The sequence below is a fragment of the Peromyscus eremicus genome, chromosome 19 (assembly GCF_949786415.1).
Source record: "Peromyscus eremicus chromosome 19, PerEre_H2_v1, whole genome shotgun sequence".
NCBI lineage: Eukaryota > Metazoa > Chordata > Mammalia > Rodentia > Cricetidae > Peromyscus > Peromyscus eremicus.
In genome coordinates this window covers 11923468-11936839 of record NC_081435.1, presented here as the reverse complement: position 1 = coordinate 11936839, position 13372 = coordinate 11923468, and the positions used below count along the sequence as shown (strand labels likewise).

General features: G+C 37.8%; 1 protein-coding gene across 1 annotated transcript in view; it reads left to right on the top strand.

Moving 5' to 3' along the window:
- Ccdc178 (coiled-coil domain containing 178) overlaps window positions 1–13372 on the top strand; it is a 343274-nt gene that overhangs the window by 31818 nt on the left and 298084 nt on the right. The window contains exons 6-7 of the mRNA XM_059246058.1: window positions 3345–3484; window positions 7327–7349. Coding sequence (XP_059102041.1) covers window positions 3345–3484; window positions 7327–7349 — 163 coding nt within the window. The remainder of the gene's footprint in view (window positions 1–3344; window positions 3485–7326; window positions 7350–13372) is intronic.

The following is a 13372-nucleotide window of genomic DNA, read 5'->3' as shown; positions in this document are numbered from 1 at the left end:
GTAAGAGCTCTAGGGAAGTATTCAGGCCAAGGCACTGAAAGATCTGTGGTTACTTGAATGAAGAAATACTGTTTTGAAACTTTAGATTTTAAAGAGCAAACAGGGGACAGGATAACTCAACAGGGATGGGGCATCTGTATGTGGGATGAGGTTGGAGTTCAGTCCTTAGTCAGCTCCAGCTCTGAAAGTTGGGCATATTGTTCTGCACAGTGCCCGGTGCCCCAGTCTGACAAGGTTCAATGCAGATGTGGCTCTGGTCTCAGCATAGGATGTTTTTATCTGCCCCCCACTCCAAGGTGTGACTGATCCCTTGTTCTCCATAGAAGAGTTAGGGTCCAGAATGTTGGGTATGCCTAAAATTATAGTCAAGGAGTTGAGACTGGAGGATCATCTTCAATTCAATCTATTGTGAAATACATACCAAAAATGTGTCTCAATACAGGCAAAGAACAAACAGATGAAGTTGGACATATGTTCATAATCAATGAGAACATGGCATGAGCTTACCTCCCCAGAATCTTGACCAAGTCTCCATAGTCTGAATAAAATGAAGAAACATCAGTTTATACTGGATTAAATTTATGAAGTTATTTTACTTAGGAATATTAAGTGGGGAAAAAAATCTTACCAGTCAAATTATTCACCATTGAGAGGGCTGATATCTGGAAACTGATTAGATTCTAACAAATGCACAGGCAGAGAAAACAGATACACATGAACCTGTGTGTAGCTCAGAGATCCTTGGATTGTAGCATAGTGCCTCTTAAACACTAGAAAATACAAAGGAAGTAGAAAGCTTTAAAGTCCATCATGCACATATTAGATTAAAAACAGCCATAAGAACCAAATTCTGGGTCTGTCCTGTCCTGCATATGATTTTATTCATGTCTTTTCAAATTTTGGCAACAATTTAATACCATACTATTTTATTTCCCTTACTTAATTACATTGAAATCTTAATCCCCCTTCATCAGAATGTAAAAGAAATTGATTACTGTTCACAAAATGAGGCTGAGTATGGCACAGTCAAGTAGTACTTGGAATGAGTCGTTCTGATCCTCATTTGCCTGGCACTGAATGAGGCAAATCAAGTGTTTTGACTATAATAGCAACTGCCTGCTTGCTCAGTGTCTATCAAAATCTCCTCATTTCTAGAAAGGGCAGCATGTCTTTAACAAGATGTTTGGATAGGAGATCAATATGTCCTTTTCAATTTTTATCAGCTTGTCCTTTGGTCCTTTGACTATCACAGAGATGAGCATATGTGTCTGCACGTGAATTAAAAAGGAAACATGGGCCATACCACACACAAAATAAACACAGAGTATCTATCTGTGTTCAAAGCCAACTAAAACACACCATAATAGCGGCACTGACAATCGTGAAAGGACATCCAAATATTCAAAAACAAGCAATATGTGAGATGTTTGAAATGTCCAGAAGAATATAATTTAGGATGGTTTCCACTTTTATTATGAAAATCTAAACATATTAGAACATCCCTCATGGTGTAGCTTATAGGTAGGCAAATGTAGTTCAAACTCAGCTCTCCCACCTCCCAGCTGTCTGGACTGAAGTTGTGCATCTTCTCTAAGTCTGAGTCATCTGTAAAGTTAAGACAGCAATCTGGCTTCATAACATGGATGGGAATATTAAATGAAATGTGGTGTCAGAGGTGCTTAGCTTGGACTTATGTCTATAATACACTTTCTAGGCTCAAAAATATTAGCCAGTGTGAAGCATAAAACTGCAGTGAGCGTTAGTGATATACACACATACTCAAATACACTGTGTAGAATGAATACTTTTATGTATAAACAGACAGATGCATCTTTTTTTATAGAGCTTGCACTCATGGGAAGAGGATATTATAAGATTCAATATTGAATTTTAAGTATTGAAGATATTTAAAAGACTGATATCACATGCTTCTTCTCATGTACTTAATCTACATTTAAGTGTATGTGGGTAAATGTGTGTGTTTGGGGGTAGAAAGAGGACCAGTAGAAGATAAAAGGGGACAAGAGATAGTAAGAAGGAAGTGAATATGAATTTAACACAATAATACATGAAGTCACCATGAAATCCATTATTTTGTATGCTATAATTGAATAAATAAAAACACTGTGAAGACTGCAGATGAAGCAAAGATACTGAGAATAATTACCAGCTCTATCTGACAGCATTAAAACAAAAGGCAACAACATTGGCATTACTTCCTTGTTCCTCAAGGTGAACTGATATGGAGATATTACACAGCTCTCACTGAAATTACAAATGTGCAGTGTGTCTCCTGTGCAAGATTAGCGATTGTTACCATCACACATCCTGTGGGATCCTCAGAGTGAGAGGACTTCATAGACATCTTTGCTGCATTTCTGCAACCTTCATCCTGTTGGGACACGGCTGACTTAGAATCACTGAGGCACATCAAGAGTGTGGGTTTTATGATGAGTCCAGCCTGAATGATGCAGTAAGAACATCAATCATTCTTTACAGGAGACTCCAATTTTCAGCAGTGGAAGCTAGAAAATGAGGTTATTATGAGGAAGGAGACCTGCTTTTATTTATTTATTTTTCCCACAGGAGAAACTCATGCTAGGTTCCAGGAGGAACTTCTTCAGTGCATGAGGAGGGGCATTAGTTACATGGGAAGATGTAATTAATTACATGCTCTCTGTGAAGGGCAAACTAAGTATGTGTTTCAAGGTCATTTTTAAAAATGATTTGGGATTGAATTTAAAAATGGATAAACTTTGTTTCTGTCATTTTAAACTTCTTATTTCAATGTTTAGTTGACAATGCTATGGATTACATTAACTTCTTTTGTGTATTTATGTATATGTGGACATGCACATGTACATGCTTGAGGGCCAGGGTTGATACCAGGAGCCTTCTTTGCTCATTCTCCACCACATTCCTTGAAGCTGGCTTCCTCTCTGAACCCACAGGTCACAGATTCCAGCGCATCTAGCTAGGAAGTTTGTTTCTCCAGCTCTTCCAAATCTGTCTTCCCAGTGCTGGGTTTCCAGGCAGATGTCATACTTACCGAATATTTAGATGGGTTCTGGAGATCCAAACCCAGATCCTCATGCTGCTGAGGCTTCTCTCATTTCATGTGAGCTTATCTGGTTCACTTCAATTTGCTAGATTATCCACTTAGCCTAAGAGATTATGTTATTTGAACTTTTAAAGTTTGAATTTTTATTCAGTATTTTTGACATCTCTGTTAGAGTATAGAGTACTAAGACAAATACTGCAGAATATTTTTACACATCCTGAATGTCACAATGCCCTGTTCTGTACCTACTGCCTGACTTCTCCTGATGTCTGCTACCATTTAGAGGTGAACAAGGGCATCTACTTCAGCTATCCAAGTCGACGACACAGCTGTTCTTTGGTAAACATCCCTACACCATGTGTCAGCAAAATGATTGCCCACATTGAGGAGGTGGAATCCAAAATACAGGAGCATTTGAAACAAGTAAGCGACCTACTTAACTTTGGGGGATAAATTCTACACATATCAAGGAGTTATTGTTTAAGAATAGTAGGAGATTATTTTGATAATTTCTGTAAAACTCAGAATTTTAGCTGATGATTAGTTTACTAGTCTAGACACGTTTTTGATATTCTCACACTAGAGGGTGCAAGGACCTCATTAAATAGATTTTTCCCCATTCGTTCTTTAACATAAACTGTCAGGTTAAGCTGTCATTTCCATAAGCCAACATGACTAAAAGTCAAATATAATTCTCGTCCTGGAATGGGGAGTCACTAAACCAATTAAATGATAAGTAAATTTGTAGTCTAAAAGGACAATATGCCCTTTTAAATGAGTTATCTTATTGCTAAATAAATATGCTACATTTGTTGATAAAGATATAATGGTTCTTTCTTGGTCATGTTAACCTGTCAAATTCTGTCTTTGTTATTCTAAAAAGAATTTCATATTGAATTCTCTGTAAATTGAAATCGTTTGACTTAAGAATAACTTACTGAAGAATCAACATTTTCTCCTACCTCTAACTAATGTGACATCCTGAACAACTAACACACATTGTTCAAGCAGAGGAGTGGAAATGATACATATCTGTCCTTTCTATTCATTTATTTTAGTCCCTGGATTTGACCAAGAGAATGTTCTGTTCTAGGAAGTAATCTCTTTTGAGAGGCATTAGTTCAGTGGTTAAGACACAACATTTGAATAGACATGTTGTGTGACCTTAGTTATGGTGTGATGAGACCCTGGCAGTATGTTAGATGAAGTGCCATAGTAGGAAGGAGCCCAGTGCACACACATGAGCTATTTCTATGAATAATAATATTCATTATTATTGAATAACAATGTTCAATATTATTCTATGTCAGCATCTCTTTTGGCGAAACATCTCTCCAAATCAGAATATACCTTAATATAATTGCAAATCATATAGCAGATGGGTTTCTGGGTCTGGAATAGTATTTTAAGAAACAGAACAGAATATGTATTGTTGGGTTGTCCTAACCATTCCATATATATTCTAATTCTTAATTATCCATATTATTTAAAAATTATAAAAAAAATCTGTAACTATTACTACAGGTACTGTTTATTGAAATCCTAATGCAAGCCACACCACATATTTCACTGTATTATGTCTCTTCAATGCATAGACTACTGTTGTACATTCTTGTGCAGTGACACATGGTAAATTATAATTTAAAGTAATTCAGCATCTTGTTCAACAAAAAGACTATTGGTTGTCATCATGTGACAGAATACCTGACCCAAAAAGTTAATACTGGAAGGATTTCCTTTGGCTCACACTTTGAGGAATTTACTTTGTGATAGCAGCATAGGCAAGGTGGCAGGGAGCCCCGTAGCAGCAGGAGTGTGCAGGTGGGACCATTGATCACCTCTTCACATCTCGGTGGAATAGGAAACAGAGCCCCAATAGGAATTGTGACTGGGTCTGCTTCCTTCAAAGAGCTCCCACCTCCTAAAGTCACCATCACCTGGGGATTCAAACACACAGCCTGTCAGAGATGTTTTAAGCTCAAGCCCTGACAATCTTGGAAGGAACTACCTTCAGAATGGAGACTATATTTTCTGTATATTTTATTTCTCCAAAGAGTAGAGGCCATGACAATGATAGAAAATATTTCCTGGATAACTTGACATACAGGTGAATAATTATCTTTGCCTTTCAAATTACTGTCCTTGGCTGCCTAAGCTACAGTATTACTTAGTTCAACATGAACTCTACTGAGTTTAAAGTTTTCTCTTTGTTTAATACAATCTATCAGTCTTCTACCATGATTTTAAAATATGGTGTAAAAACATTTAGAAAGCATCTAAGAAATACTAAGTTAATGATGTCCAAACACAATAACATTATTACCATTTAACCGACAATAAAGTGATATAAAGTTATCCCTATACTTTTATTAATCACTTTCTATGAATGATCTGAACCTTTCAATGCAAAAACTGTCATTATTCTCAAATATCAATGAGAAAAATGGCCTCTGAAGCTGATGTTCCCTAAAATCTCACAGTCGGTCTATATAGAGTCAGCCTCTAGGCCAGGTGTGTCTGATGGCTAAACACATCCTGTCCACATTGTGCAGTGACATTTATCCCTGATAATCTGTCAACTAAGATGTCACAAAGCATGAATGTTGAAGTACTCCCAATTCTAACTGGAAATACCGACTTTGCATCTATCTTTTCAGATATTCTTTAGCTCTGAAACTTCACACTTACTGAGTCTCTAGAACTCTTTGAAACTTAGAGTTCTCTCATTCTGCTTTTTTATTTTACTTAAAACGTATGAATCTTCATAATCTGACATAGCTATTGTTTCCCCTTTATCATTTGCATTTGCCTTAATCCATTTCTTAAAGTGCATATTAACAGCTACATGTGTCTATTCTACCATCCTTCTAAAACGACAAAATGCCAAGTGCATATCTCTTTGGTGACTCCCAGTTCCACACCTACATCTGGAAGGATGACCAGTACAGGAGAGCATTCTGGAACTTTTCAATATTTTATAATAATTCAGTTTATAATGATCAAAGTCAACCCGAATGGTGTCTTTAAAGGTACTCTGATATTATTCTGATTGTAAAAGAAATCTATGCTGGAATCCAGCTGTGTCCACGGCCTTGATGGATTGATTCCTTCATCTCTTCTGTGAAGATTCTTTCTGTCAGTTACATCTTCTTACCATCCGGTCTTCAAAATTTTCTTATTTTGTCAAGTCACTCCTGTCCACATTTGAAATAAAGACTTTTTTGTTTAGTTTTTGTTTTGAAACAGTCTTATTATGTACCCCTGGCTGGCCTGGGACTTGATTCTTATATCAGACTCTCCTTGAAGTCATAGATATCTGCCTGCCTCTATCTCCTTAGTGTTGGGATTAAAGTTGTGTACCAAAGCATCCAACCATCTTTTTGTAAAGCATATAACAATCCTGTACTTAAATATTTATTCTTTTCTCCTCTCTGTAGTCTAAAGTTTTCCTGTGTCCCACCTGGTCCCACAGCCGCTCAGACCCAAATAAACATACAGAGTATTATAGTAATTACCAACTGCATGGCCATGGCCTCTTGCTCAATTTTCTTGCTAGATAGCACTTATAACTAAACTCAGCCTATTTCTATTAATCTATATGTCACCACATGTTCTGTGGCTTCACCTGTGTGCTATTACAGGCTGCTCTCTAGACAGCAGAATGGCATCTCCCCTGCCTCTTCTTTCTCTTCCTGTCTAACTCCTTAGATTTCCACCTGCCTCTAAGCTGCTTTACCATAGGCCAATGCAGCTTTATTTATCAACCAATCACAGCAACACATATTCGCAGCATACAGAAAGACATCCCACAGTACCTCCTATTGTAAAAGTAAGTATCCTATCATATCTCCAACTCCTTATCACCCCTTGGTTATGCACATGTTTTTGAAATCTGAATTTAGTTTATATTTTCATATGTCTTATGTTTAACACCCCTGGGTAGCATATTAAGACTCAATGACTCTCTGCATCTATTATTATGTGTCAAGTCTTTTGGAGATAAGAAGCATTTGAATGGTTGAAATTTAGATGGACATGGATTTTTTAAAAAGCATGAAAAATCTTGTAATAATGAAAAGGAGTAGGCTTGAGACCCACACAAACATATTTTATGAAATAGCAAAGAGTATAATATGACCAATTATCTGAATCAAAGAACTGAATTTTATAAGTTCATATTTAAGTAGATTTTAAGTGAAATTCACCAATTGTTTTATTTGAGGTATTTAAATTTTGATTTTTATTAAGCTCTTTTGTTTTGACAGTTTGAAGCTTCTTTTGAAGAATGGTAAGAAATTTCAATTGTTCCGTTACTTTTCTCTAAAATGTTGAACTTACGGTAATCTGCAGTTCACCAATTTTATTTCATAAATAATGGAAAACTGAAAGCAGTATTGCACATGTTAGATATTAAAATATGGGGAACTGGAGGAGTTGTAGGGAAGAGGGGGATGGATGGATGGATGGATGGATGGATGGATGGATGGATGGATGGAATAGAGTACTCACAAAAAAGTGAACATAGTCAGAAATCTGGAAATTCCAGCAAAAATTACCATCAACCAAGGAGAAAACCATTAAAGAAGGAGCTCATCGAGCTAGACCATCAAGGCCATCTACATGCCTGCTTTCCATTCTTCTGAGGAGAGCATCCCATCCTGGTGCTGGGAATTCCCAGTATCAGAGGAAATGAGGTTTTATTTTCACTTGAAGGATTTGACCTGCCCAGTTAATCCTTGTCACAGTGCTTAGGGAGCTTCCAGGCGGTGTATTGTGCGCTCTCACAGCTGCCAGTGACACTACATAACAACTGGAGCAAGCCACAGATTGATCAAAATGCCTGGGAAGAAAAAGGTTGGGAAAAGAAATGCGTGTGAACAAGGAAAATCAAAATGCCCAAAACCCCTGAGGGACACATCAAGCACACTATGAGTCCGTGCTGCTATCACACACAAAAGTGAGAGGGGGGAGAAATGAGGGGAGGGAGAATATTTTATGGACATTTGTTTCTGAAAAGCTTCTAAAATTTGGATAAATACATGGACCTACACTTTATTAAGCTCAGGGAAGTTCAAATAGGATAAAATCAAAGAGACTGACATCAACAGATATATTAGTCAACAATATATTTCAATCCCAGGAAAAAGAGATCAGTAAGCAACAAGGAATAAGGGATTAGCCAGACATTAAAAAATCCTCAATCAGATTGATAGTCAGCTTGTCATTGGAGTCGTTGGAAGCCTGAAGACTTTAAAAAAAATCCCAAGCAAGCCTATGCCATCCAAGATTCCTTCAGTCTCATATAAGTGTCATTAAATAATAAAGAATAAATATAGATATCCCCAAATTAAAAAAAAAACTGAAAGGTGTCCATCACTGATAGGCCTGTCCTCTGAGAAATATTTAAGGAGATCTTTTGGGCTGAAACAAAAGGATGATAGTTAGTTTAACCAAAGGCCATATTAAGAAATACTGGAAAATAATAAAGACTACAAAGATACATATGAAAGTCAGCATTATCTTGCACTCATAATTGCTTTCTTATATTATTTAAAGGACAAGTGAATAAAACTCAGAATGACAGCTGTTTGTTACTGAGCATACAGTAGATAAAGTCACTGTGGTGATAAAATATGATGGAGGACAACAGTGTGGCAGAGTGCACTGGGCCAGTGTGACACTGACACTGGTGAAATGGCAATACTTCTTCCATAAAAATGTAAGTTTCATGAAGTTAAATGTTAAGTGTCACCTCCAAGACAATGACTAAAAAGCATCCTTAAAATTACATCAGAAAAACGAAAAAATAAAATAAAAATAGTCATAAAATGAGTTATAAAGAACCAAGAAATAAAATATTAATAATACAAAAAAGAGTTGCATAATAGTAGAAATAAACCCTTTGTTGTGAGTGGTTGATTTAAATAAATATAGATTAAACATTTTAATCAAAAGTTGAAAGTGGTAGAATGGGTAAAACACCTGATTGTGTTAATTTCTAGAGCCACATAAGCTACCAGAGGTGACTCAGAAGTGGAAGAAAATATGAACTGACATATAAGAATTAAGGGGATAGTATCAGCCAACAAAATCTTTAGCCAGCACACAGCAATGCAATGATCCTAATAATATATTGCTCTATCCATAGATTAGGGCCTTGTTGAACTCTGATCAGTTTCTCCTGGGTCCACAGCACTACCTCTACTCTTGTTCTGCCCTGGGGAGATGCTGTCCTGCCTCTGCAGGAACTCTGGTGTCCCCAGAATGCAATCAAGCTCAGAGGCACCTGCTCCCTGGCCCCCAGGTGTGTGCCCTGTGGGCATCTTTCTCTGGAGTCTCTACTCCCACACAGTGGCCGGAGCACTGGCCCTCCAGCTGCTCACTTAGCTCTCCACCAGTGCTCCTCCCTTGCTCAGGTCTGACCCCAGGGGACTCTGGCTCCTGGTGACAAACTGCTATCAGGGAATTCCTAAAGCTGACAAACACCTTCAGTAATGTGGCGGGATACAAGATTAACTCAGGAAAATCAGTAGCACTCCTATAGACAAATGGTAAATGGGCTGAGGAAGAAATCAGAGAGACATAATCTTTTATAATAGCCACAAATAACATAAAATATCTTGGCATAACTCTAACCAAACAAATGAAAGACCTGTATGACAAGAACTTTAAGTATTTGAAGAAATAAATTAAAGAAGATATCAGAAAATGGAAATATCTCCCATGTTCTTGGATAGGTAGGATCAACATAGTAAAAATGGCAATCTTATCAAAAGCAATCTACAGATTCAATGTAATCCCCATTAAAATCTCAGCACAATTCTTTACAGAACTTGAAAGAACAATACTCAACTTCATACAGAAAAACAAAAAACCCAGGATAGCAAAAACAATCCTGTACAATAAAGGAACATCTACAGATGTCTCCAATCCTGACTTCAAGCTCTGCTATAGAGCTATAGTAATAAAAACAGTTTGGCATTGGCATAAAAACAGACAAGTGTATCAATGGAATTGAATTGAAGACCCTGACATTAATCCATACACCTATGAACACCTGATTTTTGACACAGAACCCAAAACTGTACAATGGAAAAAAGAAAGCATCTTCAACAAATGGTGCTGGCATAACTCGATGTTAACATGTAGAAGAATGCAAATAGATCCATATCTATCACCCTGCACAAAACTCAAATCCAAATGGATCAAAGACCACAACACAAATCCAGTTACACTGAACTTGATAGGAGAGAAAGTTGGAAGTAGCCTTGAAAGCATTGGCATAGGAGACCACTTCAAAAATCTAACAGTAGCACAGACTCTGAGAGTAAAAACTAATAAATGGGACCTCCTGAAAGTGAGAAGCTTCTGTAAGGCAAAAGGATACAGTAAATAAGACAAAATGGCAGCCTACAGAATGGGAAAAGATCTTCACCAACCCTACATCTGACAGCAGGCTGATCTCCAAAACATATAAAGAACTCAAGAAACAAGACATCAAAATACCAAATAATCCAATTAAAAAATGGGGTACCAATATAAATAGAGAATTCTCAACAGAAGAATCTCAAATTGCCAAAAAACATTCAAGGAATTGCTCAATATCCTCAGCCATCAGGGAAGTGCAAATCAAAATGACTCTGTGATACCATCTTACCCTGTCAGAATGACTAGAATAAAAAAAATGATGACAACGTATGTTGGAGAGGATGTGAAGTAAGGAGAACACTCCTCCTCTGCTGGTGGGAGTGTAACTTGTACTGGCACTCTGGAAATCAGTATGGCATTTTCTCAGAAAATTTGTAATCAACCTATCTCAAGACCCAGCAACACCACTCTTAGGCATTTACCCAAAAGATTCTCAACCATACCACAAGGACACTTGCTCAACTATGTTCATAGCAGCATTATTCATAATAGCCAGAACCTGGAAATAGCCTAGATGCCCCTCAAACAAAGAATGGATAAAGAAAATGTGGTACATTTACACAATGGAGTATTATTCAGCAGTAAAAAAAAAACAATGCCATCATGAAATTTGTTGGCAAATGGATGGAACTAGAAACAGTCATTCTGGATGAGGTAATCCAGACCCAGAAAGACAGACATGGTATGTATTCACTCGTAAGTGGACATTAGACACAAAGCAAAAGGATAACCAGGCTACAATCCACAACCCCAGAGAAGCTAGGTAAAAAAGATAGCCCTAAGAGGGACAAGCATGGATTGATCACCCCAGAGGGGAAATAGTTAAGATCTCCTGGGCAAATTGGGAAGAGAGGTATAAGGGAGGGAATGGGTGATAGGAACATGAGGGATGGAGATGGCTGAGTTGGGGGAGGGATGGAGAGGGAGAGCAATGAAAGAGATATCTTGATAGAGGGGGTCATACGGGATTTGGGAGAAACCTGGTCGTATGGAAATTCCCAGAAACCCACCAGGATGACCCCAGCTAAAACTCCTAGCAATAGTGGAAAGGGTGCCTGAACTGGCCTTCCCCCCTCTATTCAGATTGGTGACTATCTGTAGCTAGAATTTTCCTGGTCCTGCCTGGCCCATGGTCAGGACAAATCTCTCTCACCTGCCAGTCCCGCAGCCGCTCAGACCCAACCAAGTAAACACACAGAGACTTATATTACTTATAAACTGTATGGCTGTGGCAGGCTTCTTGTTAACTATTCTTATATCTTAACCCATTTCTACTAGTCTATAAGTTGCCACATGGCTCATGGCTTAGTGGTATCTTAACATGTTGCTTCTCATCATGGTGGCTGGCAGCGTCTCTCTCTGCCTCAGCCTTCCACTTCCCAGAATTCTCTTCTCTGCTTGTCCTACCTATACTTCCTGCCTGGCTAGTGGCCAATCAGCATTTTATTTATACAGAGCGATATCCACAGCAGACTATCCTAATTGTCATCATAGAACCTACATTCAGTAACTGATGGAAGCAGATGCAGAGAACCACAGCCAAGCACTGGGCCAAGCTCCTGGAGTTCAGTTTTGAAGAGAGGGAGGAGGGATTATATGAGCAAGGGAATCAAGATCATGATGGGGAAACCCACAGTGACAGATGACCCAAGCTAATGGGAGCTCACAGGCTCTGGACTGACAGCTGGGGAACCTGCATAGAACCAAACTAGGCCCTATGAATGTGGGTGACAGTTGTGTGGCTTGATCTGTTTGTGAGACACCTGGCAGCGGGACCAGCACTTATCCTGGGTACATGAACTGGCTTTTTGGAGCCTATTCCCTATGGTAGGATACCTTGCTCAGTCTTGATAGAGGGGGGTGGAGGGAGGTGCTTGGTTCTGCCTCAACTTGGTATGCTAGACTTTGTTGACTCCCCAAGGGAGGCCTTACCCATTCTGAGGAGTGGATGGAGGATAGGGTGGAGGAGACATGGAGGGGGAGAGTGGGAGAAGGGGAGGAAGTGGGAACTGTCACTGGTATGTAAAATGAAAAAAAAAAGATTTAATTTAAAAAATAGAATTCTAATAGCAATACCTAAACAATAGAAGACATTTCTGAAGAATTTTTGTGTACATTAACTTATAACAATTGAGGACTTCAACCTAAGTTCAGATGCAAGTCAAGCATATCAGTTCTTTTTTATTCCACACTAAATTCCTTGTACAATCCTGGTGACAATGACAAATGGTACATATACTTAAAATCAGCTTGTCAGTTACTGAAGAAGTGAAATCTTGAATTATCCCAAGAACCAAGCATTTTCACTCTAAAATGTATATGCCCAAAGTATTTGAAACAAGCATTCAAGCTGAAACTTAAATACCAATGTTCAAAGCACCAGTCTTCACAATAACTAAAAGAGGTGGAAAAAAAAATCTATCATTGAATTAAAACAGTGTGGTTTATCTACGCAATGAAATATTTTTATACCATAAATAGAAATGAAGTTCTAATAATAAAATATGGACAAACATCATATATTCATATATATTTACATATATTATATACATATATATATAATAAGGGCTGGACCCTTATATGGGCTTTATATGGAATATTCAATATAGCTACATCCATATAGACAGAAAGCAGATTAGTCATTGATAAAGACCAATATGAAAGATTGCTTAATGAAATTGTTAATTTATATTATTTTGAAAGTACTATAAAAAATTAATTAGGATTAGAATTAGAACAAAATCCAGAAGACAATACACAAGACTACAGCTAGCCTTCTATGGTGGTGCATGCTGGGATTAAAGGCGTGCACCACCGCCACCCCCACCGCTGCCCGGCTATATTTTAGTATTTTAAAAATCAAGCAAAAAAATTATGATTTTC